This window comes from Ranitomeya variabilis, chromosome 7 (genome assembly GCF_051348905.1).
Source record: "Ranitomeya variabilis isolate aRanVar5 chromosome 7, aRanVar5.hap1, whole genome shotgun sequence".
Classification (NCBI taxonomy): domain Eukaryota; kingdom Metazoa; phylum Chordata; class Amphibia; order Anura; family Dendrobatidae; genus Ranitomeya; species Ranitomeya variabilis.
In genome coordinates, this window is record NC_135238.1 from 13,514,426 (window position 1) to 13,541,603 (window position 27,178).

The following is a 27,178-nucleotide window of genomic DNA, read 5'->3' on the forward strand; positions in this document are numbered from 1 at the left end:
AGGAGGCCCAGCTCTGTCATAATGAGTCTTCTTGGTCGCACCCAGGGGAGGGATCTGCGGCCTCAGTATATAATCGACTGTGTGCGCAGCCAGTACACAGCAGCCATGGCTGACAAGAAAGTTTTTGTAGTCTTTGGAGCCACAGGTGAGTGCAAGGAAGGGAGAAAAAGCTCTGAAGTTTTGAAAAAAATACTTCCCTGCAGACAATGGTGGTGTCTGTATGTGGAGTTAATCTATTACTGTCGCAATCATCTGACTCAGCTTGTGTAAAGATACGGACATGCTGCTCACGTTGCCCCGTGAAGAATACGCGTATTGTTGTATTGTGTAATGTGAACTGTGATATGCATTAATAGTGTTGGTATTGTGTTCTGCCTGATCAGAGTTAGAGCTAATGATTGGGAGTAGCCCAGAGTGGGAAGGGCTAAGGTGAAGAAACAGACAGTTTCCTGTCAGGATGTCAGATAGGGCCCTGTGTGAGTCAGAAGTAGACCTAAGGTCTGGACAGTAAGTGGTGCCGCATGACAGGGGTGTGCCGAAGTGAGAGGAGACCAAGATGGTGAATGGATGGAGTAATGGGTCCTAGGAGAGGACACCTAGCAGTTCGGCTCTAAGTTTATAACTCAGAGAGGTAAAGAGCTAACATGGGACAGCTAACGTGAGACGAAGAGGGTGCCCCGGGCGGGAGCCCCAAGGCGTCAATAGCAGAGAAGCTAAGTACGGCCATATTGACAACCTAGTTCCCGTGAGGGGAAAAAAGATGCAGAACCACAGTTTGAGAATAGGACTCCCACTAACTGGGCTGTGGTGAAGGAAATGTTAATAAAGTTGTGCACCCGCAATCTGCTGTACATAATTCAGACAAAGTTATCGTTAAGTAAAAAATTTATTTTCAACTGGCGGTCTCCTACATTGAAGTCCTCAACATCTGGTCCTGGCCAACCTAAGTCATCGGTAATGTGGCGTGCAAGGGCATAGCACCCCTATAGAAAATATCCGCAGACTAAGGGGCCTTTATAAACACTTCGTGGTTTTTGTTAATTATTCTAATTTGCTGAGATAATGACTTTTGGGTTTTCATTGGCTGTAAGCCATAATCATTAACAGAAATAAACACATGAAATAGATCACTCTGTGTGTAATGACTCTATAGACTAGGAGTTTCACCTGTTTGTATTGAAGAACTGAAATAAATTCACTTTTTGATGATACTCTAATTTAGTGAGAAGCTCCTGTAACATCTCCTGAGGTAACCTGCCGTTATTTATTAGCTGCCTCTGCAGTTTATCATTCAATCGGGTCAGTTCCCGAACAAGAGAGGGATGTCACGCAGGTGGTGGCGTAGTGGTGAGCTTTTACTACCCAGCTCTAGGGTTTTCTACAACACTTTGTGGAGGCGCAGCGTGACCATTCAATCTGTGATATATTCAGCTTCTTATATTCTATGTTTCCCGGTCGGGGTATACAAGCTGAACAAGAACTTCAGCTACCAGGATTTTTCCTTTTTTGAGTTCACACAAATTACAAAACACTCAAGACAACCATATATACAAAGAAGACCACATATAACAATCCTCCGATTCCCGAAATATACAGAAAGAACTGTGAAAGTGCCTGATCAGATTTTATCGGGCAAGGAGGTTGATTACTTGTCACTTACACATCTAAAGACCACACATTATACACCATGCAAACACTGGTAGGGGTTCAACTGAGGTAATCTTGATCGGACCACCAATTAGCCGTCCTGGATTCCTCTTGGTAACACAGTGGGTTACTTACCGCTGTTTTATTCAGTGGTTCCCAGACGAGTCCTTGCCATTGGGTCCACTTTCGACAATCCCAGGTTTCAGGGATTATTGTGGAAACCCTTATTTAGTGAGAGAATTTAGGGGCCATGCAAAAGGTCTCCCATGTTGTCAGGAGACAAGCGTCCGTGTACAAAGCCTGTCTGGCCCCTCTCTACAAGCTTTAAGAAAAAAAAGGAGTAACGGTATATTATCACAAAAAGGAAATGTAAGCTACAAGAGGAGCTAGCAACCTTCCTTGGCTCAAAACACATTCAACTCTCAGGAAAGCAATATTCCGATCGTTTCAGGAACAGAAGACGCTAAACATATAAAACGACACAAACGCTAGATATAAATTTGATTAAATGATAATGAAAGCAAGATATAAACTATTACCGATAACGTCCCTCACCTGTCTCAAGTGCACAACTAGGCCCTGCTGGACTATAACCCCCATCATCCATCACTAGCCCTGTGATGGGAACATTTACAAGCAATTGTATTGAGTCCCAAATTGTTCCCCTCGGATTCTTTTCTGCCTCCGCTGTGGTGCCACCATCTCTGCTTGCTGTGCTGCACACAGGTCAGGGTTCACCTGGCTCCTCGCCGCCTTTAATATGGCAGCCGTCCCACAATTCTAATCCTGGAGGCAACGTGCAACTCATTATGGCGACTTTCCTCATGGCGCAATTTCATAAGGGAAATATCTGATACGGAAATTTACACTGTGCTCTCCATATGAGGGCAGGGAGTCCGCGACAAAAATCCCACCGTTCAACCCCTTTGTGATGCCTGATACTGAGCTGAGGAACTAGAGAATGGCGTCCGGTGTACTACATCTGACACCCTGCTGCAACCGAGACGACCAGCCTTAGCGTCAGCTGTGACTGTGTAACCCCCTAGATGCTGCAGTCAATAATGGCAGCGGCATCTAGATGGTTAACAGAGGAAAGGAGCTCCTTTTTTAATACTATCGGACTCTTTGAGGTCGGCCAATTATGGAGGCCTCTTAGGAAGCTGGCAAAATTTTGGAGGTAAAAAAAAAATGAATGTTTCACTTTACGATTCACTTTGTGATTTCTGTGAAGAACAAACATTCTGGTAACAGTTTTATATACTTTGAGGGAGGATTTTTTTTTTTTTTTTTTTTAAACAGAACAGGTACACACACACACACACACACACACACACCTTTAAACAAAAAACAAATCCCATTTTTTACTTGTAACTTTTTGAGTAAAAAAAAAGTTGCGTAATGCATTAAAATGTTCCGTGTTAGTTCTGAGCTGCGGAAAAATTTTTTGGGGCTTTGGTACTCCACTAGGATCCTCTAGTACAAATGCAAAAAAAAAAATGTCACAAATGGTGAATTAGCTGTAAAAAATCTGCATAATGTGACTCGCGTCCATAATGGTGCGGTGGGAGGAAGCAAATGACAAAAGTCGCTATTCGCACCAATCTTACTCCATTAAAAAAGGCGTTAAACCACCAGATAACGCCTTTCGGTGCCTGTTCTGTTACGCAGGGTGGTCCCGGTATACTCCGGAATGATGGTGAATATTTACAGGGTGGTCCCGGTATACTCTGGACTGATGGTGAATATTTACAGGGTGGTCCCGGTATACTCCGGACTGATGGTGAATATATACAGGGTGGTCCCGGTACACTCTGGACTGATGGTGAATATTTACAGGGTGGTCCCAGTATACTCCGGACCAGGTACGGACTGGGGATGAAATTCAGCCCTGGCATTTGAAATCACACAGGCCCATGTTGTCCCCGTCCCCAAGCACCAGATGGAATATATTACTAATGTAGCGCCCCCACCGCCGCAGGGCCGAGGGGTACCCGGTACCGGGCCTACGAGTCTCTGCTCTGGGGTTGTCACGGCGGCTAGGCCCCGGTTCCGTGACCCTGCCGTGGGGCGCACAGTAAATGATAGGTGTGGATGACGGATGATGGTAATAGTGGTGCGGTGCAGTAAATAACGAGGACACCAGTTTGCAGTCTCTTTACTGAAGATCTCTGGGTCCTCAGTCCAGAATACGGTTCACCAGGCTGCGCAAGTCCGGCCGGTCCAATGGCACCTCCAGAGTTCTCTTCACAGGTGGAAATCGGTGCCTTCCTTCTAGAGCTATGTGTTGCGGTCCTTCCCTGCTGTGCTTACGGAAAGTCCCCACAACCGTCGTGTCTGTTTCTTAAGTTCCCTCACAACTCGATTAAATGATGTTCTTCTAATCCTCCGTCCCTCCCTGATATTCTGGTTGGAACGGCACCCGTTTGACGGGTAGGCTCGGAGCTCTTCCGGGACCCTAGAGTCGCCCCTCTCCACAGGTTGCCCCCCAAGACTTCATAGGTGATATGTGTTAGACAGCCCGCCTTAAACTGACTGCCCTGCCGCTGTTTAGAGTATTGCTTGAAGCTGATTGTTATAATACTCCCTCGGCGTTCCGGCCACCGGTAATGCGCCTCAGTAGGGTGTTGCTCCGGTCTTACAGCATGACCCCTACTGGTTTTCTCCTATCGCTTGATCTCGTTTCTCACTCAGCACAATCTATCTCGCTTCTAGTCCTTTCTTGGGTCCCGCCGCTTCCCGGAGCAGGCGCGGACCCGTTACGTTCTTTCAAGTTGCCAAGCCTCTGTCAGGATCCCACCCCTGACAGAGACCCTACTGTCTCTTCCTCCACAACACCCTCTGCCACCAGGTGTTGCTTCGTCCAATCCAGTCAGCTTTCTCATCTAACTTCCTGCCTGACCCCCAGTTTACCCACTATGGTGGGGAGTGGCCTAATGAATAGAACCCTTAGCTCCCCCCGGAGGCCCAGCTGTGAAATGTATTGGTGTCTGTGATACCTGATCAGATGAACCCCTTCAGTGCCATCGGACGCACCATGGCTCCCCATAGTGGCGGAGCCACAGTACTGCAACGACCAGGACTCTGGGGCGCTGCACTCCCCCCTGGTTAAACACAGTACTCCGGGACTGGGAAGAAAACAACAATACAAGTTAGCAAAAAGACATACAGTTTCGTTGAGTGTAATAACAATAAGTATACTTGAACAGGCTTCCCTTTATGGGAGGTAAGAACACTTGAACGTTACAAACACGGTTAACATTATAAATTACAGGCTATAAATAACTCCTGTTACCCAACCGGGTATTCTACTAAGTGCAAAATTGTTGAACAATAATTTAACATTGCCTTTAAGGATTCACACTCTAAATCCACTAAAGACCTTCCTATAATCACATTATAAGGCACTTTAACTTTCTCATTCTCCTTCTTTAAATCTGCAGGACCGCCTGTCCTATCGGCACCAGACCTACTGCCTCTCCTTTCCGTTACAGGACCGCCCCGTTCAGCCAGGGCCTACTGCCTTTTCAACTACTATACACAGTATAGAACATAACATTACTTTCAGTTTAAGAGCACTAAGTCATCTCTACATGACTCCTAGGAGGACTCAGGGTTTACCTTCTATCCTAACTATCTATCAGCATTATCAAAACATTTTCTATCGAACATTAAGCCTTCTCATTATCTTTCTTCCTTTCATGCATGCTGGACACCACGTCTATCCCTACGGGTCCACTGCATCCTTCTTCTTTCTTTCACCTTTTACTTCTCAGAGCACATCATCAGTATTTCTTCACATTTAACTAATTAAACACATATAACTTCCTCGTACAAACATTATCATCACTTTTCTCTCATCAACATTATTGCTACTTGTCTTAAGCAATATCACTATTGAAATGCGGCAAATGAACATCCCCTTTAAGAGGGGACCAAGTCTCTGTGAGGTAGCATATCTTCTCAAGCTACCAGTCCATACTCAGCAAAGGTTCCAGTGCGGTATCTTCGCAAAGAGTCCTTCTTTAAGTAAAACCAGTAGGGAGCGCCTTTAATAAGGTGCAAACTATGTACAAGAAGTTCGGATCATGCACTGTTCATGATTTCAGCAGTTCTGTAAACGTTGTGCAAAAACTTGGAAGACAAACAAGAAAACAAAACAATAGGGATCCCAGGTCCATAGAAGGATCCCCTTTAGAGTTAACCCTGGACGGGTTTTAGCAGCAACATAAAAGCAATAAAACAGTAACTATTTACAAGTAAGAAAGTACAGTAAAATCTTACTGTGGTGGTCTCCGATCTGGCCTCACCAGGCCAACGGATCGCACTGGTGAGCCAGGAAGCGGTTCCGGTCCCAGCAGCGATAAGATCCCTCGCCGGGAGGCCCTTCTCACTGGCAGGTGCACACGTTCCTCCGGGGCACGGCGAGGCCGGGCTTCTCGAGGTTCCGCAGGGCCGGGCTCTGCTGCTTTCCCCATGGGATCATCTTCTTCCGGTGTTCCGGCAGCAGCCTGGAGGGCAATGCATCGCTGCACGCCTCGCGCCATCCAGCCAGCCTCTCCCGTAGCCCTCCTCCATCTGGTGTACGTCACCGCATCACCTGGCTCCAGGTCGCGGGGAAATCTTCCACTGCAGGGCTCCACTTCTTCCCGATCCACGTGGATTTGTAGCGGCTCCCCAATTTCCTGGATAACCCCGCGTCCATATCGGGGGTTGAAGGAGACCACTACACCCCAGTGTGATGGCGGGATCTCCGGGGCTCTGACCAGGTCCATCGGCGCTGCAGGCTGGGGCCGGCTCCGCCACGCTGCCATCAGACGCCGTAGATGCTCGGCGTCCGGCATGATCTTTAGGTCCGGCGTTGGTAGCGTACTTCCAGCCGCGGCCAAGTGGGAGGGAACAGGGGACAAACGGATCTCCGTGGGCTGGCCTAGCCGAGTAAGCACGCGGGCATCGGCCTCCAGCCGGCGGGCTAGCTGTCGGGCCTCGGCTGCAGCCACACATTCCTCAGACAGCGGCAAAGGGGGTCGGCCTATCGGTGGCTCTGTGAGGGTCAGACCCCGCAGCGTTGGCGCCTCTGGGGCTATGTCAGGTTGCGCAGCCTCAGGCCGAACCGGGTCAGCCCCACGTGGTGTTCCTGGTGTCGCCATCTTTGCCTTTTCTCCAATGTCCTCTTCCCGCGGTCTCTTTCGTGGGCGGCCCCGTCTCCATGGTCTCCACCCTCCAAACAGGATCAGGAGGCGGACCTCAGCTGTTGACGGACACGTCCTCAGGACACAGAAATATTTGGACTGGGCGGCCATTGCTGTTCGCGCTCTCCAGCTTGTCTTCGCCCACTTCACGCCCCCTTTTCACTTCCTGCGCTCTCCTCAGCGCTGCAATGGCGGCGGATTTTGGCGGCAAATGGCGCAGCACACAGTCTCTCAATAAAGTACAGTCCAAGCACAGTAAATCACAGTTCCAAGGCACACATGACCTGATTCTTCAGGCTTAAGTAGATCCTGTTCGTGACGCCAAGTTTGTAGCGCCCCCACCGCCGCAGGGCCGAGGGGTACCCGGTACCGGGCCTACGAGTCTCTGCTCTGGGGTTGTCACGGCGGCTAGGCCCCGGTTCCGTGACCCTGCCGTGGGGCGCACAGTAAATGATAGGTGTGGATGACGGATGATGGTAATAGTGGTGCGGTGCAGTAAATAACGAGGACACCAGTTTGCAGTCTCTTTACCTCTTTACTGAAGATCTCTGGGTCCTCAGTCCAGAATACGGTTCACCAGGCTGCGCAAGTCCGGCCGGTCCAATGGCACCTCCAGAGTTCTCTTCACAGGTGGAAATCGGTGCCTTCCTTCTAGCGCTATGTGTTGCGGTCCTTCCCTGCTGTGCTTACGGAAAGTCCCCACAACCGTCGTGTCTGTTTCTTAAGTTCCCTCACAACTCGATTAAATAATGTTCTTCTAATCCTCCGTCCCTCCCTGATATTCTGGTTGGAACGGCACCCGTTTGACGGGTAGGCTCGGAGTTCTTCCGGGACCCTAGAGTCGCCCCTCTCCACAGGTTGCCCCCCAAGACTTCATAGGTGATATGTGTTAGACAGCCCGCCTTAAACTGACTGCCCTGCCGCTGTTTAGAGTATTGCTTGAAGCTGATTGTTATAATACTCCCTCGGCGTTCCGGCCACCGGTAATGCGCCTCAGTAGGGTGTTGCTCCGGTCTTACAGCATGACCCCTACTGGTTTTCTCCTATCGCTTGATCTCGTTTCTCACTCAGCACAATCTATCTCGCTTCTAGTCCTTTCTTGGGTCCCGCCGCTTCCCGGAGCTGGCGCGGACCCGTTACGTTCTTTCAAGTTGCCAAGCCTCTGTCAGGATCCCACCCCTGACAGAGACCCTACTGTCTCTTCCTCCACAACAGCCTCTGCCACCAGGTGTTGCTTCGTCCAATCCAGTCAGCTTTCTCATCTAACTTCCTGCCTGACCCCCAGTTTACCCACTATGGTGGGGAGTGGCCTAATGAATAGAACCCTTAGCTCCCCCCGGAGGCCCTGCTGTGAAATGTATTGGTGTCTGTGATACCTGATCAGATGAACCCCTTCAGTGCCATCGGACGCACCATGGCTCCCCATAGTGGCGGAGCCACAGTACTGCAACGACCAGGACTCTGGGGCGCTGCACTAATATTACCCTGGAAAGAGGAAAGCAAGATTTACTACAAGACCAATATTTCTAATGATACCCATGGCCTGCTAGGGTAAGTGACGGAGCCAGCAACTTTGTGCTCCTACACAACTCTTGACAGTATGGGTATCTTGAGAACACCGATTCTGTTAACAACGTAGCAGACAAGGCAGCCCATGACCAGACAGGCCCTTGTGGCATTTGCCAGAATTGCCAAATGGCCAGTCCGGCCCTGCTCCGGACTGATGGTGAATATTTACAGGGTGGTCCCGATATACTCCGGACTGATGGTGAATATTTACAGGGTGGTCCCGATATACTCCGGACTGATGGTGAATATTTACAGGGTGGTCCCGGTATACTCCGGACTGATGGTGAATATTTACAGGGTGGTCCCGGTATACTCTGGACTGATGGTGAATCTATACAGGGTGGTCCCGGTATACTCCGGACTGATGGTGAATATATACAGGTGTAGCATCCACACTATGTAAGGAATTTAAGAGAGAGGAAGCTTTAACTGTATTTTATTCTTCTCCTCTTTTCCTCCAGCTCACAGCATAACATCTTCTCCTCAGGCTATATCAGAAACTGAAACTAAACTCAACTCCCGCCCTCACTTTCTTAAAGAGACAGTCTTATACATTACATCATCCCCCCCCCTTTTTATATATATATATATATATATATATATATATATATATATATATATATATATATATATATAACCTAAAACAAATATTGACAATGCAACAACACGAAAATGTCCAAGAAAAACCATATGTCTGTATTGTCTAATTCCCCCCCTTTTTTTTTTAAATTATATCTCTTCAATAAGTCTCGATGGAGCCCTTCTTTCCCGTGTAGGGTAACGTCTGGGTTCATTGGGGGTGTCCAGTGCTGAAGGATCAGCCACCTCTTGTTGGTCCTCTCCACCGTCGGGTATCAAATCTCCCACTGGTGGGAGTTCATTACCATTGTTCTGCGATATGATTTTAAAATGTGAGGAATTTCGAGTGATGGAGTGTCCGTCTCGCTCAGCCGTGACCATACTGCCTTTTCTCTCAGTAACATTATATTTTGCAGGACTATATGCAGCTGAGGTTTTGTTGGTTGATTTTTGACGCACAACAACCATATCACCTCTTTTGATGGCACATGGCTGTGCCCGTTGCCTTCTGTCTGCATAATGTTTCATGGCTTGCTTGCTAAAGAAATCCGTTGATCGCACTGAAGAGTCATTTGGTAAGGGATGACTGGTCACATCAGGGATCCGTGTATGAGGAGTTCTACTGTACATGAGATGAGATGGAGCAGCATTAGTGGTGGAATGTGGCGTGTTGCGGTAATTGCGCAGGAATTTGTATAGTGACTGTTTCAGTGGGGTGTGCTCCAGGCTAGCTGCCTTGATTCGTTTCCCCATGGTGCGCATGAAACGTTCTACGATTCCATTAGCTTGCGGCCAGCACGGTGTGATTTTTCTGTGGTTGAACCCCAAGTATTCAGAAAACTGTGCAAACACATGTCCATTGAATGGAGGTCCATTATCTATTTTGACCACTCTCGGAATGCCATATGCAGAGAATGTGTCGTCCAGTTCTGGTATGACACTATTAGCAGACGTTGAAGAGATGAATGAAATTACAGGATATCTAGAATATTCATCAATTGTTACTAGAATGTATTGGCCATTTGGTAATGGTCCATATATGTCGACTGCCACTTCCTCCCACACAGCAGTGGGTAACGGAGACATTTGTAATGGCTCTAGAGTTGACGATGGAGTAATTAATTGACAAGTGGAGCTATGTCTAATCTTCTCTTCCACCAGTTTATCCATATTTGGGAACCACACTTTTTCTCTGAGTAACTTTTTTGTGCCAACAATTCCTAGATGACCTTCGTGTGCTATTTGTATGACTAGGTTGCGCAAGGCCTTAGGTACAACCAGTTTGGTACCACGAAGGATGAGTTGGTCTTCAGAGACTGATAATTCCTCACATACATTTGAAAATTGTTTTAACTCCTTCAGATCAATCCCATCTTCAGGAAATTTTTTCTTTTGAATTTCATGCCACCTTCTGTTTTGGATAATTTGTATTAAGGCACAGAGTGTCTTGTCACTTGTTGTATTCACAAACTGATCAACAGAAAGTGCTTTTGGCACGGCGTGAGCTGCAACAAAGTGGATGTATTCTTCAATGGAGGAATGCCCAGGTAAATCATCATTCGTAGGATGTCTTGAGAGGTAATCAGCCGGATTGCTGTATTTTCCAGGTTTGTGAACAATTTTGTAATTATAGACGTAGACCCCATTGTTCAATCCGTGCCGGCATTTTAGCTCTGGGATTTCCAAAAATTGTAAGGAGAGCTTGATGATCTGTGACAACAGTGAAGGGAGCGCCATAGAGAAATAAGTGAAAGTGTTCACATCCCCAGACGACTGCCAAGCTTTCTTTTTCAGGTTGCGAATACTTTCTTTCAGTGCTCGTTAAGCTTTTACTTGCATAAGAAATGATGTGGGGACTTTGATTGTCATCCTTGTATTGTGCTAAAATTGCACCCAGTCCCACGGGACTGGCGTCCACAATCAGTTTGTTTGAAGAGCTGGATCAAAATAGGCCATGGTGGTTGTTGAGCAGAGTTCGTTTTTAATTGTTTCAAAAGAGGCCTGACAGTCTTGGGACCATTGAAAAATGCAATTTTGTTTCATAAGTTCCCTTAATGGAGTGCTGATTGTCGAAAAATTTGGACTATATCTAGCACAGTAGCTTGCCATTCCAAGAAAAGAGCGCATTTCACTGGTATTTTGTGGAATTGAAGCTGCTCTGATGGATTCCACTTTCTTGGGATTAGGTCGTACTCCTTCCGCTGAGAAAATGTGACCATAGAACTCCAATGAATTTTTATCAAAGTCGCATTTTTCTTTGTTTAATGTGAGTCCAGCAGAGAGCAGACATTCAAAGATAGCATATAGAGCACGATTATGTTCAGCTTGAGTTTTCCCAAAACCCAGTATGTCATCACTGTAATTAAAGGCATTTGGAATATGTTGAATGACGCTCCTTATCGTATCTTGAAAAATTTCCGCTGCTGAGCAGACCCCAAATGTCAATCTTTTGTATCATCTGAGACCCACATGGGTGGAAAATGTTGTTAAGTATCTGGATTCTGGACTCAATTCTAGTTGATGATAGCCCTTATTGAGGTCAAGCTTTGAAAAAACGGTTGCTCCATTTAATAAATGAATAATGTCATCAATTGTGGGTGAGATGTGTCTTTCCCTCTGAATAGCAGTGTTGGGCAGGCGCATGTCAACACCCAGTCTCACCTGCTCTGGAGTCTTTGGTTTTGGTGGAGAGACCCACGGAGTGGGACCAGAAACAGTTTCTATGACATCATCATCCATGAGTAATTGGAGTTCCTTTTCTACCTTCTTCCTCAGGTGAAATGGAATACGCCTGTGAGCCTGGGCTACTGGACGAACAGTGTCATCCACATGAAGATGCACTTGAGAGTCCTTTAATTTCCCCAATCCACTAAATAGGGAGGGAAAACTTCACCATGGCTTGTACATCCATGTCCGCAGGGTCGGTTAGGGTATGAACAATCTGGATGAGTCCTAGCTTCAAGGCAGTGTGTTAGCTGAGAAGACAGCCTCCCGATCCTTGTAATGTGTGAAAAGTGGTTTTCTGACTATTTTCTTTATAGCTAAGTTCAGCATCAAATTGTCCCATTGTAACTAGAGGTGTTTTAGATCCATATGGAAAGATTTTAGTCTGCACTTGCTGTAAGACTGGCTTTGTTTTCAATTGTTCATAAGTATTGCTGTCTATGATATCCACCGAAGCTCCTGTATCTATTGTAAAGGTGACATCCGTGCTGCAGATGGTGAGTGTAATACATGGAGACTGCACTGAGCCAGTGACAGAAGTCGTGAACACATAGTTCTCAGCCACAGACATTTCTTCTATATCCTGATTTACCATTTTTATATTTGCAGGCTTTGTCATTGGCAGAGGAGACTTGTTGGGCGCTGATTTGCAGACAACTGCAAAATGGTTCCCTTTTCCACATTTGCTGCAAGTTTGTCCTATAGCGGGACATTTGTTCATGTGGTGAGGGAAATCTTGTCCACATCTATAACATTTCTTCTGTTGCGGGGCTTGCTTGCCTTGTGCACTGTTATGTTTGAGATTATGCACATGTAAATTATCCCCACTCTCCATTGCAGTTGCCTGATGATCTGCTATCTCTATAGCGCGGGCCATCTTGAGTACATCCTGCAGAGAGAGATCCTGCTGCAGAGAGAGATCCTGCTGCAGAGAGAGATCCTGCTGCAGAGAGAGATCCTGCTGCAGAGAGAGATCCTGCTGCAGAGAGAGATCCTGCTGCAGAGAGAGATCCTGCTGCAGAGAGAGATCCTGCTGCAGAGCTTTACGCCTTATGTTATTAGACGAGCAGGTGACAATTACTTGAGTTAGGATTTCATCATCTACGTCAGTAAATGCTCACCCATGTGCTAGTTCTTTTAGCCGGGTGACATAGGTATCTATGGATTCTTCTGGAAGCTGCTTAGCAATCCTGAACTTGTATCTTTCATATCTGATGTTTTGTTTAGGGTTGAAGTAATCAGTGAGAGCTTTGCAGCAGTTGCTGTACGTGTCTCTCTGCTGCTGGTAATGCATACCTCCCAACTTTTGAAGATGGGAAAGAGGGACAAAGTTTGCGGCGCGCCAAGTGCGCCGCGGCAAATTTTAGGCCACGCCTCTGACCACACCCATTCATAATTAGTCACACCCATATCCACGTCCCAACCACACCCATTTAGCACTGCCGATCACACGGTTTCATATACAATAGTTATAAACAAAAAAATATGGCCACACAGTGCTCCATACTGTATAATGGCCACACATGATGCTCCATACTGTATAATGGCCGCACATGGTGCTCCATACTGTATAATGACCACACATGATGCCCCATACTGTATAATGGCCGCACATGATGCTCCATACTGTATAATGACCGCACATGATGCTCCATACTGTATAATGGCCGCACATGATGCTCCATACTGTATAATGGCCGCACATGATGCTCCATACTGTATAATGACCGCATGCATACTGTATAATGACTGCACATGATGCTCCATACTGTATAATGGCCCCACATGGTGCTCCATACTGTATAATGACCACACATGATGCCCCATACTGTATAATGGCCGCACATGATGCTCCATACTGTATAATGACCGCACATGATGCTCCATACTGTATAATGGCCGCACATGATGCTCCATACTGTATAATGGCCGCACATGATGCTCCATACTGTATAATGACCGCATGCATACTGTATAATGACTGCACATGATGCTCCATACTGTATAATGGCCGCACATGATGCTCCATATTGTATAATGACCGCACATGATGCTCCATACCGTATAATGACCGCACATGATGCTCCATACTGTATAATGGCCACATATGATGCTCCATACTGTATAATGACCGCATGCATACTGTATAATGACTGCACATGATGCTCCATACTGTATAATGGCCGCACATGATGCTCCATATTGTATAATGACCGCACATGATGCTCCATACCGTATAATGACCGCACCGCACATGATGCTCCATACTGTATAATGGCCACATATGATGCTCCATACTGTATAATGACCGCATGCATACTGTATAATGACTGCACATGATGCTCCATACTGTATAATGGCCCCACATGGTGCTCCATACTGTATAATGACCACACATGATGCTCCATACTGTATAATGAACGCACATGATGCTCCATACTGTATAATGACCGCACATGATGCTCTATACTGTATAATGACTGCACATGATGCTCCATACTGTATACTGGCTGCACATGATGCTCCATATTGTATACTGGCTGCACATGATGCTCCATATTGTATAATGACCGCACATGATGCTCCATACTGTATAATGACCGCACATGATGCTCTATACTGTATAATGACTGCACATGATGCTCCATACTGTATACTGGCTGCACATGATGCTCCATATTGTATACTGGCTGCACATGATGCTCCATACTGTATAATGACCGCACATGATGCTCCATACTGTATAATGGCCGCACATGATGCTCCATACTGTATAATGACCGCACATGATGCTCCATACTGTATAATGACCGCACATGACGCTCCATACTGTATAATGAACACACATGACGCTCCATACTGTATAATGACCGCATGCATACTGTATAATGGCCGCACATGATGCTCCATACTGTATAATGGCCGCACATGATGCTCCATACTGTATAATGACCGCACATGATGCTCCATACTGTATAATGACCGCATGCATACTGTATAATGGCCGCACATGATGCTCCATACTGTATAATGGCCGCACATGATGCTCCATACTGTATAATGACCGCACATGATGCTCCATACTGTATAATGACCCCACATGATGCTCCATACTGTATAATGACCCCACATGATGCTTCATACTGTATAATGACTGCACATGATGCTCCATACTGTATAATGACTGCACATGATGCTCCATACTGTATAATGACCGCACATGATGCTCCATACTGTATAATGAACGCACATGATGCTCCATACTGTATAATGGCCGCACATGATGCTCCATACTGTATACTGGCTGCACATGATGCTCTATACTGTATAATGGCCGCACATGATGCTCCATACTGTATAATGACCGCACATGATGCTCCATACTGTATGCTGGCTGCACATGATGCTGCATACTGTATAATGACCGCACATGATGCTCCATACTGTATAATGGCCACACATGATGCTCCATACTGTATAATGGCCACAGTTCTCCATACTGTATAATGACATACAGGCATGCAGCTCACACACACGCTCACACACACGCAGCACACACACAGCTCACACACGCACGTAGCTCACACACATGCAGCATCACACACACAGTATCACACATACATACGCAGCATCACAAACGCAGCTCACAAACACATGCAGCTTTGACACAAATGCATCACACACGCAGCCATCACACGCACACACAGCTGTTGTGAAATTGGATTTTGGGCTCCCCCGGTGGCCACTGGTGGAATTGAACTGGTGTGCATCATCCTCTCTGTTCACCTGTTTCCATCAGGATGTGGGAGTCGCTATTTAGCCTTGCTCCTCTGTCACTTCCATGCCGGTCAACATTGTAATCAGAAGCCTTTCTGTGCATGTTCCTGCTGCTAGACAACTCCCAGCTAAGTTGGACTTAGTCCTTGTTTGTTTTTGCATTTTGTTCCAGTTCACAGCTGTAGTTTCGTTTCTGTGTCTGGAAAGCTCTTGTGATCTGAAATTGCCACTCTGATATTATGAGTTAATACTAGAGTCTTAAAGTAATTTCAGGATGGTATTTTGATAGGGTTTTCAGCTGACCATGAAAGTGCCCTTTCTGTCTTCCTGCTATCTAGTAAGCGGACCTCAATTTTGCTAAACCTATTTTCATACTACGTTTGTCATTTCATCTAAAATCACCGCCAATATTTGTGGGGGCCTCTGTCTGCCTTTCGGGGAAATTTCTCTAGAGGTGAGCCAGGACTATATTTTCCTCTGCCAGGATTAGTTAGTCCTCCGGCCGGCGCTGGGCGTCTAGGGATAAAACGCAGGCTACGCTACCCGGCTACTGTTAGTTGTGCGGCAGGTTTAGTTCATGGTCAGTTTAGTTTCCATCCTTCCAAGAGCTAGTTCGTATGTTTGCTGGGCTATGTTCTCTTGCCATTGAGAACCATAACAGTTTGACCGGCCAAAAAGGGTTAAATTAATTGACAGAGAAAGGAGAGAAAAGAGAAGTCTGCTGAAGAATTTTTTTTTTTTTTTTCTCAGTTCTGAGTGTGCTTGTAATTGAATCTCTTGCAAGTCTGCCTATATTGCAGCCTTTCTCTCTCTCTCTCCTTCTAATCCTGGAATGGCTCTGTGTTCACCTGTTTAAAATGGATATTCAGAGTTTAGCTGCAGGTTTGAATAATCTCACCACGAAAGTTCAAAACTTACAAGATTTTGTTGTTCATGTTCCTATATCTGAACCTAGAATTCCTTTGCCTGAATTTTTCTCGGGGAATAGATCTTGCTTTCAAAATTTCAAAAATAATTGCAAGTTGTTTTTGTCCCTGAAATCTCGCTCTGCTGGAGATCCTGCTCAGCAGGTCAGGATTGTGATTTCTCTGCTCCGGGGCGACCCTCAGGATTGGGCTTTTGCATTGGCTCCAGGGGATCCTGCGTTGCTCAATGTGGATGCGTTTTTTCTGGCCTTGGGGTTGCTTTATGAGGAACCTCAGTTAGAACTTCAGGCGGAAAAGGCCTTGATGTCCCTATCTCAGGGGCAAGACGAAGCTGAAATATACTGCCAGAAATTCCGTAAATGGGCTGTGCTTACTCAGTGGAATGAGTGCGCCCTGGCGGCGAATTTCAGAGAGGGTCTCTCTGATGCCATTAAGGATGTTATGGTGGGGTTCCCTGTGCCTGCGGGTCTGAATGAGTCCATGACAATGGCTATCCAGATCGATAGGCGTCTGCGGGAGCGCAAACCTGTGCACCATTTGGCGGTGTCTACTGAGAAGACGCCAGAGAATATGCAATGTGATAGAATTCTGTCCAGAAGTGAACGGCAGAATTTTAGACGAAAAAATGGGTTGTGCTTCTATTGCGGTGATTCAACTCATGTTATATCAGCATGCTCTAAGCGTACTAAGAAGCTTGATAAGTCTGTTTCAATTGGCACTTTACAGTCTAAGTTTATTCTATCTGTGACCCTGATTTGTTCTTTATCATCTATTACCGCGGATGCCTATGTCGACTCTGGCGCCGCTTTGAGTCTTATGGATTGGTTCTTTGCCAAACGCTGTGGGTATGATTTGGAGCCTCTTGAAACTCCTATACCCCTGAAGGGGATTGACTCCACCCCATTGGCTAGCAATAAACCACAATACTGGACACAAGTAACTATGCGGATTAATCCGGATCACCAGGAGATTATTCGCTTTCTTGTGCTGTATAACCTACATGATGTGTTGGTGCTTGGATTGCCATGGCTGCAATCTCATAACCCAGTCCTTGACTGGAAAGCTATGTCTGTGTTAAGCTGGGGATGTAAGGGGACGCATGGGGACGTACCTGTGGTTTCCATTTCATCATCTATTCCCTCTGAGATTCCTGAATTCTTGACTGAATATCGTGACGTTTTTGAAGAACCTAAGCTTGGTTCATTACCTCCGCATCGGGAGTGCGATTGTGCCATAGATTTGATTCCGGGTAGTAAATACCCTAAGGGTCGTTTATTTAATCTGTCTGTGCCTGAACATGCTGCTATGCGAGAATATATAAAGGAGTCCTTGGAAAAGGGACATATTCGTCCTTCGTCATCTCCCTTAGGAGCCGGTTTTTTCTTTGTGGCTAAGAAAGATGGCTCTTTGAGGCCGTGCATTGATTATCGGCTTTTGAATAAAATCACGGTTAAATATCAATATCCGTTGCCACTGCTGACTGATTTGTTTGCTCGCATAAAGGGGGCCAAGTGGTTCTCTAAGATAGATCTTCGTGGGGCGTATAATTTGGTGCGAATTAAGCAGGGGGATGAGTGGAAAACCGCATTTAATACGCCCGAGGGCCACTTTGAGTATTTGGTGATGCCTTTTGGTCTTTCAAATGCCCCTTCAGTCTTTCAGTCCTTTATGCATGACATTTTCCGTGATTATTTGGATAAATTTATGATTGTGTATCTGGATGATATTTTGATTTTTTCGGATGACTGGGACTCTCATGTCCAGCAGGTCAGGAGGGTTTTTCAGGTTTTGCGGTCTAATTCCTTGTGTGTGAAGGGTTCTAAGTGCGTTTTTGGGGTTCAAAAGATTTCCTTTTTGGGATATATTTTTTCCCCCTCTTCCATCGAGATGGATCCTGTCAAGGTTCAGGCTATTTGTGATTGGACGCAACCCTCTTCTCTTAAGAGTCTTCAGAAATTTTTGGGCTTTGCTAACTTTTATCGTCGATTTATTGCTGGTTTTTCTGATGTTGTTAAACCATTGACTGATTTGACTAAGAAGGGTGCTGATGTTGCTGATTGGTCCCCTGCTGCTGTGGAGGCCTTTCGGGAGCTTAAGCGCCGCTTTTCTTCCGCCCCTGTGTTGCGTCAGCCTGATGTTGCTCTTCCTTTTCAGGTTGAGGTCGACGCTTCTGAAATCGGAGCTGGGGCGGTTTTGTCGCAGAGAAGTTCCGATTGCTCCGTGATGAGACCTTGTGCTTTTTTCTCGCGTAAATTTTCGCCCGCCGAGCGGAATTATGATGTTGGGAATCGGGAGCTTTTGGCCATGAAGTGGGCTTTTGAGGAGTGGCGTCATTGGCTTGAGGGGGCTAGACATCAGGTGGTGGTATTGACTGACCACAAAAATCTAATTTATCTTGAGTCCGCCAGACGCCTGAATCCTAGACAGGCGCGCTGGTCGTTGTTTTTCTCTCGGTTTAATTTTGTGGTGTCCTACCTGCCGGGTTCTAAGAATGTTAAGGCGGATGCCCTTTCTAGGAGTTTTGAGCCTGACTCCCCTGGTAATTCTGAACCTACAGGTATCCTTAAGGATGGAGTGATATTGTCTGCCGTTTCTCCAGACCTGCGGCGGGCCTTGCAGGAGTTTCAGGCGGATAGACCTGATCGTTGCCCACCTGATAGACGGTTTGTTCCTGATGATTGGACCAGTAAAGTCATTTCTGAGGTTCATTCTTCTGCGTTGGCAGGTCATCCTGGAATCTTTGGTACCAGGGATTTGGTGGCAAGGTCCTTCTGGTGGCCTTCCCTGTCTCGAGATGTGCGAGGCTTCGTGCAGTCTTGTGACGTTTGTGCTCGGGCCAAGCCTTGTTGTTCTCGGGCTAGTGGATTGTTGTTGCCCTTGCCTATCCCGAAGAGGCCCTGGACGCACATCTCGATGGATTTTATTTCGGATCTTCCTGTTTCTCAGAAGATGTCTGTCATCTGGGTGGTGTGTGATCGTTTCTCTAAGATGGTCCATTTGGTTCCCCTGCCTAAGTTGCCTTCTTCTTCCGAGTTGGTTCCTCTGTTTTTTCAAAATGTGGTCCGTTTGCATGGTATTCCGGAGAATATCGTTTCTGACAGAGGTACCCAATTCGTGTCTAGATTTTGGCGAGCATTCTGTGCTAGGATGGGCATAGATTTGTCTTTCTCGTCTGCTTTCCATCCTCAGACTAATGGCCAGACCGAGCGGACGAATCAGACCTTGGAGACATATTTGAGGTGTTTTGTGTCTGCAGATCAGGATGATTGGGTTGCTTTTTTGCCTTTAGCGGAGTTTGCCCTCAATAATCGGGCCAGTTCTGCCACCTTGGTGTCTCCCTTTTTCTGTAATTCGGGGTTTCATCCTCGATTTTCTTCTGGTCAGGTGGAATCTTCGGATTGTCCTGGAGTGGATGCTGTGGTGGAGAGGTTGCATCAGATTTGGGGGCAGGTAGTGGACAATTTGAAGTTGTCCCAGGAGAAGACTCAGCTTTTTGCCAACCGCCGGCGTCGGGTTGGTCCTCGGCTTTGTGTTGGGGACTTGGTGTGGTTGTCTTCTCGTTTTGTCCCTATGAGGGTTTCTTCTCCCAAGTTTAAGCCTCGGTTCATCGGCCCGTACAAGATATTGGAGATTCTTAACCCTGTGTCCTTCCGTTTGGACCTCCCTGCATCTTTTTCTATTCATAATGTTTTTCATCGGTCATTATTGCGCAGGTATGAGGTACCGGTTGTGCCTTCCGTTGAGCCTCCTGCTCCGGTGTTGGTTGAGGGCGAGTTGGAGTACGTTGTGGAAAAAATCTTGGACTCCCGTGTTTCCAGACGGAAACTCCAGTATCTGGTCAAATGGAAGGGATACGGTCAGGAGGATAATTCTTGGGTGACTGCCTCTGATGTTCATGCCTCCGATTTGGTCCGTGCCTTTCATAGGGCTCATCCTGATCGCCCTGGTGGTTCTGGTGAGGGTTCGGTGCCCCCTCCTTGAGGGGGGGTACTGTTGTGAAATTGGATTTTGGGCTCCCCCGGTGGCCACTGGTGGAATTGAACTGGTGTGCATCATCCTCTCTGTTCACCTGTTTCCATCAGGATGTGGGAGTCGCTATTTAGCCTTGCTCCTCTGTCACTTCCATGCCGGTCAACATTGTAATCAGAAGCCTTTCTGTGCATGTTCCTGCTGCTAGACAACTCCCAGCTAAGTTGGACTTAGTCCTTGTTTGTTTTTGCATTTTGTTCCAGTTCACAGCTGTAGTTTCGTTTCTGTGTCTGGAAAGCTCTTGTGATCTGAAATTGCCACTCTGATATTATGAGTTAATACTAGAGTCTTAAAGTAATTTCAGGATGGTATTTTGATAGGGTTTTCAGCTGACCATGAAAGTGCCCTTTCTGTCTTCCTGCTATCTAGTAAGCGGACCTCAATTTTGCTAAACCTATTTTCATACTACGTTTGTCATTTCATCTAAAATCACCGCCAATATTTGTGGGGGCCTCTGTCTGCCTTTCGGGGAAATTTCTCTAGAGGTGAGCCAGGACTATATTTTCCTCTGCCAGGATTAGTTAGTCCTCCGGCCGGCGCTGGGCGTCTAGGGATAAAACGCAGGCTACGCTACCCGGCTACTGTTAGTTGTGCGGCAGGTTTAGTTCATGGTCAGTTTAGTTTCCATCCTTCCAAGAGCTAGTTCGTATGTTTGCTGGGCTATGTTCTCTTGCCATTGAGAACCATAACACACAGCCATCACACACACGCAGTCATCACACACACACACGCAGCCATCACACACACACACGCAGCCATCACACACACACGCAGCCATCACACACACACACAGCCATCACACACACACACACACACACACACACACACACACAGCCATCACACACATGCAGCCATCACACACACACGCAGCCATCACACACACACGCAGTCATCACACACACGCAGCCATCACACACACGCAGCCATCACACACACACACGCAGCCATCACACACACACACGCAGCCATCACACACACACCCAGCCATCACACACACACAGCCATCACACACACACACCCGGCCATCACACACACACACCCAGCCATCACACACACGCAGCCATTACACACACACACGCAGCCATCACACACACACACAGCCATCACACACACACACAGCCATCACACACAGCCATCACACACACAGCCATCACACACACACACACCCAGCCATCACACACACACACCCAGCCATCACACACACACACCCAGCCATCACACACACACCCAGCCATCACACACACCAGATACCTCATACACACATGACACACACACACATGCAGCATCAGACACACACACACACACATCTCACACACACACACACACACACACACACACACACACACATCTCACACACACATCACACACACACACAATCTCCTCTGTGGTGCAGGGGCGGCTGATCTGTCCATGTGCAGCTCTTCAGTTTCTCCGGCTGCTCACAGCTCTGCACTGTCCCGGCACCTCCCCCGTCTCTCCTTCTCTGCCGGGATAGCAGCTAAGAGCAGGAGAAGCCGGAGCTCCGTGCACACACAGGAGGAAGTGAGTCGCTGACCTCTCATCTTGATCGCTGCTGGCTCTCTGCCTCAGCGTGGCAGCGCCGCACACACAGGGGGGGGGGGGGGATCGGGATCGGTCGGGAGGAGACCCAGCATGTATAAGAAAAAAAAAACAGCCACAAACCTAAGCTACTCAGGTGCCGCCCCCCGCATTGTCCCCGCCCTAGGCACGTAGTGCGGGACATTAGTGTCCCGCCCGGGATCCCGGGGCTGACTGTCAAAATCAGGACAGTCCCGCGGGATCCGGGACGGTTGGGAGGTATGGTAATGTGCTGTATATGTCATAGACTCCTGTGCCTGCACAATGCTGGAACTCGGCCCTCTTTCTTTTCTCATCCTTTATGTCTATTGCTTCCAGAAAATTCTCAAACCGATTTTAACCATTTTCTCCAGTTATGAGATTAGTGACATCAGTCATATCAAACTGTGGGAACGTGTGCAAGTATTCAGCCATGATGGAGTCTCTCAGTGGCACTGGCGTGTGAAGCAGTAAAGCAGGGGTCAGTACTCACAGTAGCAGGTGATTGTATCCCATCCTCGTCGCCAGTTGTAGCATCCACACGGTGCAAGGAATTTAAGACAGAGTAAGCTTTAACTGTATTTTATTCTTCTCCTCTTTTCCTCCAGCACACAGCATAACATCTTCTCCTCAGGCTAGAACTGAAACTGAAACTGAAACTAAACTCAACTCCCGCCTTCACATTCTTAAATAGACAGATCTAATTCTTATACATTACAACAGGGTGGTCCCAGTATACTCCAGACTGATGGTGAATATTTACAGGGCCGTCACTCGGCTTTCCCAAACTTCTGGATGGCGCTGTTTCCCGATGTTTGGCCGCAGTGCTAATGTCCGCCATGTCTTGTGCTTTCTCTCCCAGGCGCTCAGGGCGGATCTGTCGCTGCTGCTCTCCTGGATGATGGCACCTTTGAGGTCAGGGCGGTGACTCGGGACACCAGCAAACCGGCAGCTGTGAAGCTAAAGGAGGCCGGAGCGGAGGTCGTGTCTGCGGATCTGGACGATGAGAAGAGCCTGGAGGACGCCCTGAGCAGGGCGTATGGGGCGTTCCTGGTCACCAACTTCTTGGAGCATTTCAGCAAGGAGAAAGAGATCGCACAGGTAATGGCGCCATTACTATACTTTGTCGCATGATGTGGGATTCATCCTGAGCTTCCTGGTTCATGTAAGGAGTGCTGCTCTGAATCCTGATAACAATTTTTTATAAATTTCTCCAGGGTAAACTGGTCGCAGATCTGTCCAAGCGTCTCGCCCTGGAGATTGTGGTCTACAGCGGCCTGGAGAATGTGAAGAAACTGACGGAGGGAAAGCTGGAAGTTCAGAATTTTGATGGGAAAGGAGAAATTGAGGAATATTTCCGTGAGATCGGGGTCCCCATGACCAGTGTGAGGCTTCCCTGTTACTACGAGAACCTGCTGACCTTCTTCAGGCCCCAGAAGAACAAGGACGGTGATGGCTACTCACTAGGTACAAGGAACGTTCCGTCACTTGTCATTAATGTGGGACAGGCCTTCATAGCTTTATATAGGGGACGCCCAAAATGGATGCTTTCATGGAGGGGTCATCCCCTCTTTTAACCTTTTTTACCCACAGACTCGGTGAAATGTAAAAATGTCAAACTGAGTCATCCTCTCCCTCCCTGGGTCCAGCGTCACATCATCAGCGCTGCAGCCAATCCCTGAGCTTAGCCAATGTAGACAGTATGAACCGTTGAGCTCAGTGATTGACTGCAGTGCTGTCAACATGATATCACCGCTGCAGCCAAACCGATCCAGTCAGCACTGGATTCAATGAGGGTAAGTGAAATTCAGTATATTTCACACTGACCCTGTGGGCCAAACCCCCCACAGAAATGGTTAATAGGGGACAACCTCTTTACGACTTTCTGATTGACGGGGCCCTCACCGTTCTGGAGAACAAAGACTGTGTCTCCTCAGTAAATGGAGCAGGAGGGCACATATTTGACTCCTGCTCTAGTAAGGGGACTATATGAGTCTCTATTCTTGAGAATCCTGGGGGTCCCGAAAGACAGACCCCTCCAATCTGACACGTGCATATCTTAAGTGATATTTTATAGGAAAGCCCCCTCCAACCCTAGGACTACTGCTGTTTAGGGCCTAGAAAAACAGGGTACACAGCCTTGTAAAGCTGTAATGGCTGCCCAAAAGGTCGTCATCCAGTCACACCTGCACAGGGAATCGCCTAATGCCTGGCCAGTAAATAGCTTTGCGCCAGCAGGGGGGCAGCAGTGTGATATTGTGCAGCCTAATTTCCAGCAAGAGATCCACTGTGAATGCAGCTTCGGATGTGATTGGAGTATAATGAAATTATTTTTCAAGCTCTCTGCTATCTGTCAGTGACTAGTCATATGCTTGTCTACATCTACGGTTGAAATCTCTGCACAGTTGTAACGTCCCACAGCTGAGGTTTTGTTACAGTTGCATCCAGTCTCACATCCTAGACTCCAGATGATCAGTCGGCTCCATTTTCACAACTCTTATTATCTTTCCAGCCATCCCGATGGGTGATGTGCCCCTGGATAAGATGTCTGTCAAAGACTTGGGCGGCGTGGTGGTCAGCATCCTGAAGTCGCCATCAGAATACGTGGGCAAGAACATCGGACTGAGCACGGAGAAGCTGACGGTGGAGCAATATGCCGCCATAATGTCCAAAGTCACCGGCAAGGACATCAAAGACGCCAAGGTGAGATCAGCGGCTTCTCTGGTGAGCGATCACGCTTATCTCGCCATGAAAGTGTTTAAGCTCTGCCCTCAAAATGGCCGCCACCGGACACCAGTTACCAAGGCAACTGTCTCAATACTTGGTAGACATGAGGTAACATACGCACACAGTCACAACTAGAGCTGCATTTACAATTCTGCTGACTTAATTGGCTCTCCGGGCTGCAGGACAATAATCCTCTGCTTAAAATGGCTGATACCAGAGAGCAATAGATTGTATTGAAGCCTGTGCTGCAATGTCCCTTATATGTACGTTTTACCCCACAGATCACCCTTGAAGCCTTTGGGAATCTCGGCTTCCCCGGAGCGGCGGAGCTGGTCAACATGTTCCGCTTCTACATTACAAAGCCCGACCGGGACGTGGACATCACCTTAAAGCTCAACCCCAAAGCCAAGACCTTCCAACCATGGATGGAGGAGAACAAGGAGGCGTTTAAGGACTTGTGAAGTTATTTATGAGATGTGGGGAAGAAAAGACTGTGAAGTACTGAAACGTTGGGGCTGCTTTAGAAAAACTAGTGCATGGGGGGGGGGGAGGTGGTATTCTGACCATAGAAACCAATCAGAATCCTGCTCTCAATTCTGATACGCCTTTTTGAAAATAAAAGCTGTAGCCTGATTGGCTGCTACATACCACTCCTGTTACTCTAGTTCTGTTGAATCTGCTTGTTTTCTGGACTATTAGGGCTCATACCCATTTGTGAGGGGAGGGGAAGGTCCGATTTCCGGACCGAAAAAACATAGGTAAAACATGCGATTGTCATGTGATGTTAATGCTAATGTGACATCCGTATGCAATCCGTGTGCAATGCGATTTTAAACATGAGCTTTTACATACAGCAGTTCTCTGACATTTACACACAGTTTTACAACAAAATATTCTTCAAAACACATATATATGAGAGAGAGAGGCTCAGACTGGCCCACAGGGTAACAGGGGAATCCCCTGGGGGGCCCCGGTGTAGATCTGGGCCCCCAACCCCACTGTATGGGCAGTGCTTGTCATAATTCACTTGATTCACTCTACAGAAAAAAGCAGCATCTCATCATTCATTAACCAAACTACCCAGTGTATTATTATATAGAGATATAAATTTGTGAATGAAGGTAGTATAATATTTGTATTCCGGTGAAAAGTGGGCCCCCCAAAGTGAATGTTACTGGTGGGCCCTTGTCACCCCAGTCCGACACCGGATGGATAGATAGAAAAGCCGGCGATTCCTGTGCGCTGACAGTAAAATCACTCTGACAGGTTGCAATAGAATAGATCAAATAAATGTCTGCACACAGATCTATCTACACCTATACTATCTATCTCTGTCATTGACACACACATATACAGTATAGTACAGACCAAAAGTTTGGACACCTTCTCATTTAAAGATATTTCTGTATTTTCATGTCGATGAAAATTGTACATTCACACTGAAGCATCAAAACTATGAATTAACACATGTGGAATTATATACTTAACAAAAAAGTGTGAAACAACTGAAATTATGTCTTATATTCTAGGTTCTTCAAAGTAGCCACCTTTTGCTTTGATGACTGCTTTGCACACTCTTGGCATTCTCTTGATGAGCTTCAAGAGGCAGTCACCGGGAATGGTTTTCACTTCACACGTGTGCCCTGTCAGGTTTAATAAGTGGGGAAACTTTCCCATGCTACAGTTCATCTGAGTTTATGCCGCCAGGGGGTGGAGCTTCGGTGATGGCACCGCTAGTCTCTGAAGCTCCGCCCCCTGCGGTCGACGGTCTTTTACAGCCGGGAGCAGTCGCATTACCTGCGCTCCTAGTTGTAACTGTATTTAACCCCTTCAGCTGGATTTACAGCGTGGGACTTGACTGTACGGCGGACAGGTATGGGATATTGTTTCTTTTTTATTTTTATTTTTCAGGAGAACGAGGGTCTTCAGGTGGATTGAGCGTACAATAAAGATAATAACACTTTCAGACTAGTGGCTTAATAATGGATAGGTGCCTCATTGACACCTCTCCATTATTAAAGGGAACCTGTCACCCCCAAATTCAAAGATGAGCTAAGCCCACCAGCACCAGGGGCTTATCTAGAGCATTCTGTAATGCTGTAGATAAGCCCCCGATGTATCCTGAAAGATGAGAAAAGGTCCCGGCGCCTGTTCACTACAGTACATTGCTCTGCCCTCAACAGGGCAGACAAAGTACGCCTGTGCCGGAGCCGCAGCATGAATACAAGAAGAGGACGTCGTCGTAAGAAGATGGGAGGCCCCGGACCGGACCGCGACGCTTATCGGAGCAGAACCGGACCGGGACCCCTGGGTGAGTATAATCTAACCTTTTTCTCATCTTTCAGGGTACATCGGGGGCTTATCTACAGCATTACAGAATGCATTACAGAATACTGTAGACAAGCCCCTGATGCTGGGGGGCTTAGCTCACCT

General features: G+C 47.1%; 1 protein-coding gene across 2 annotated transcripts; it reads left to right on the plus strand.

Moving 5' to 3' along the window:
• LOC143785370 (nmrA-like family domain-containing protein 1) lies at window positions 1-25,468 on the plus strand. 2 transcript variants are annotated; one of them, XM_077274160.1, is made up of 5 exons: window positions 1-145; window positions 22,881-23,119; window positions 23,236-23,485; window positions 24,531-24,742; window positions 25,027-25,468. In XM_077274160.1, exons 1-5 carry the CDS (start codon window positions 22-24, stop codon window positions 25,204-25,206), a joined length of 1,005 nt encoding a protein of 334 aa, XP_077130275.1. In that variant the 5' UTR covers window positions 1-21; the 3' UTR covers window positions 25,207-25,468. The 2 variants fall into 2 exon arrangements, with proteins under 2 accessions (XP_077130275.1, XP_077130276.1); XM_077274161.1 differs by having other exon boundaries at window positions 24,531-24,721.
• Window positions 25,469-27,178: the final 1,710 nt, after the last annotated feature.

Bases quoted from the DNA above. Each gene is read 5' to 3' on its own strand.
- LOC143785370 (XM_077274160.1), top strand. From the start codon at position 22: ATGAGTCTTCTTGGTCGCACCCAGGGGAGGGATCTGCGGCCTCAGTAT. The intron at 23,120-23,235 runs GTAATGGCGCCA...AAATTTCTCCAG, and splicing joins AGGAGAAAGAGATCGCACAG to GGTAAACTGGTCGCAGATCT. The intron at 23,486-24,530 runs GTACAAGGAACG...TTATCTTTCCAG, and splicing joins CGGTGATGGCTACTCACTAG to CCATCCCGATGGGTGATGTG.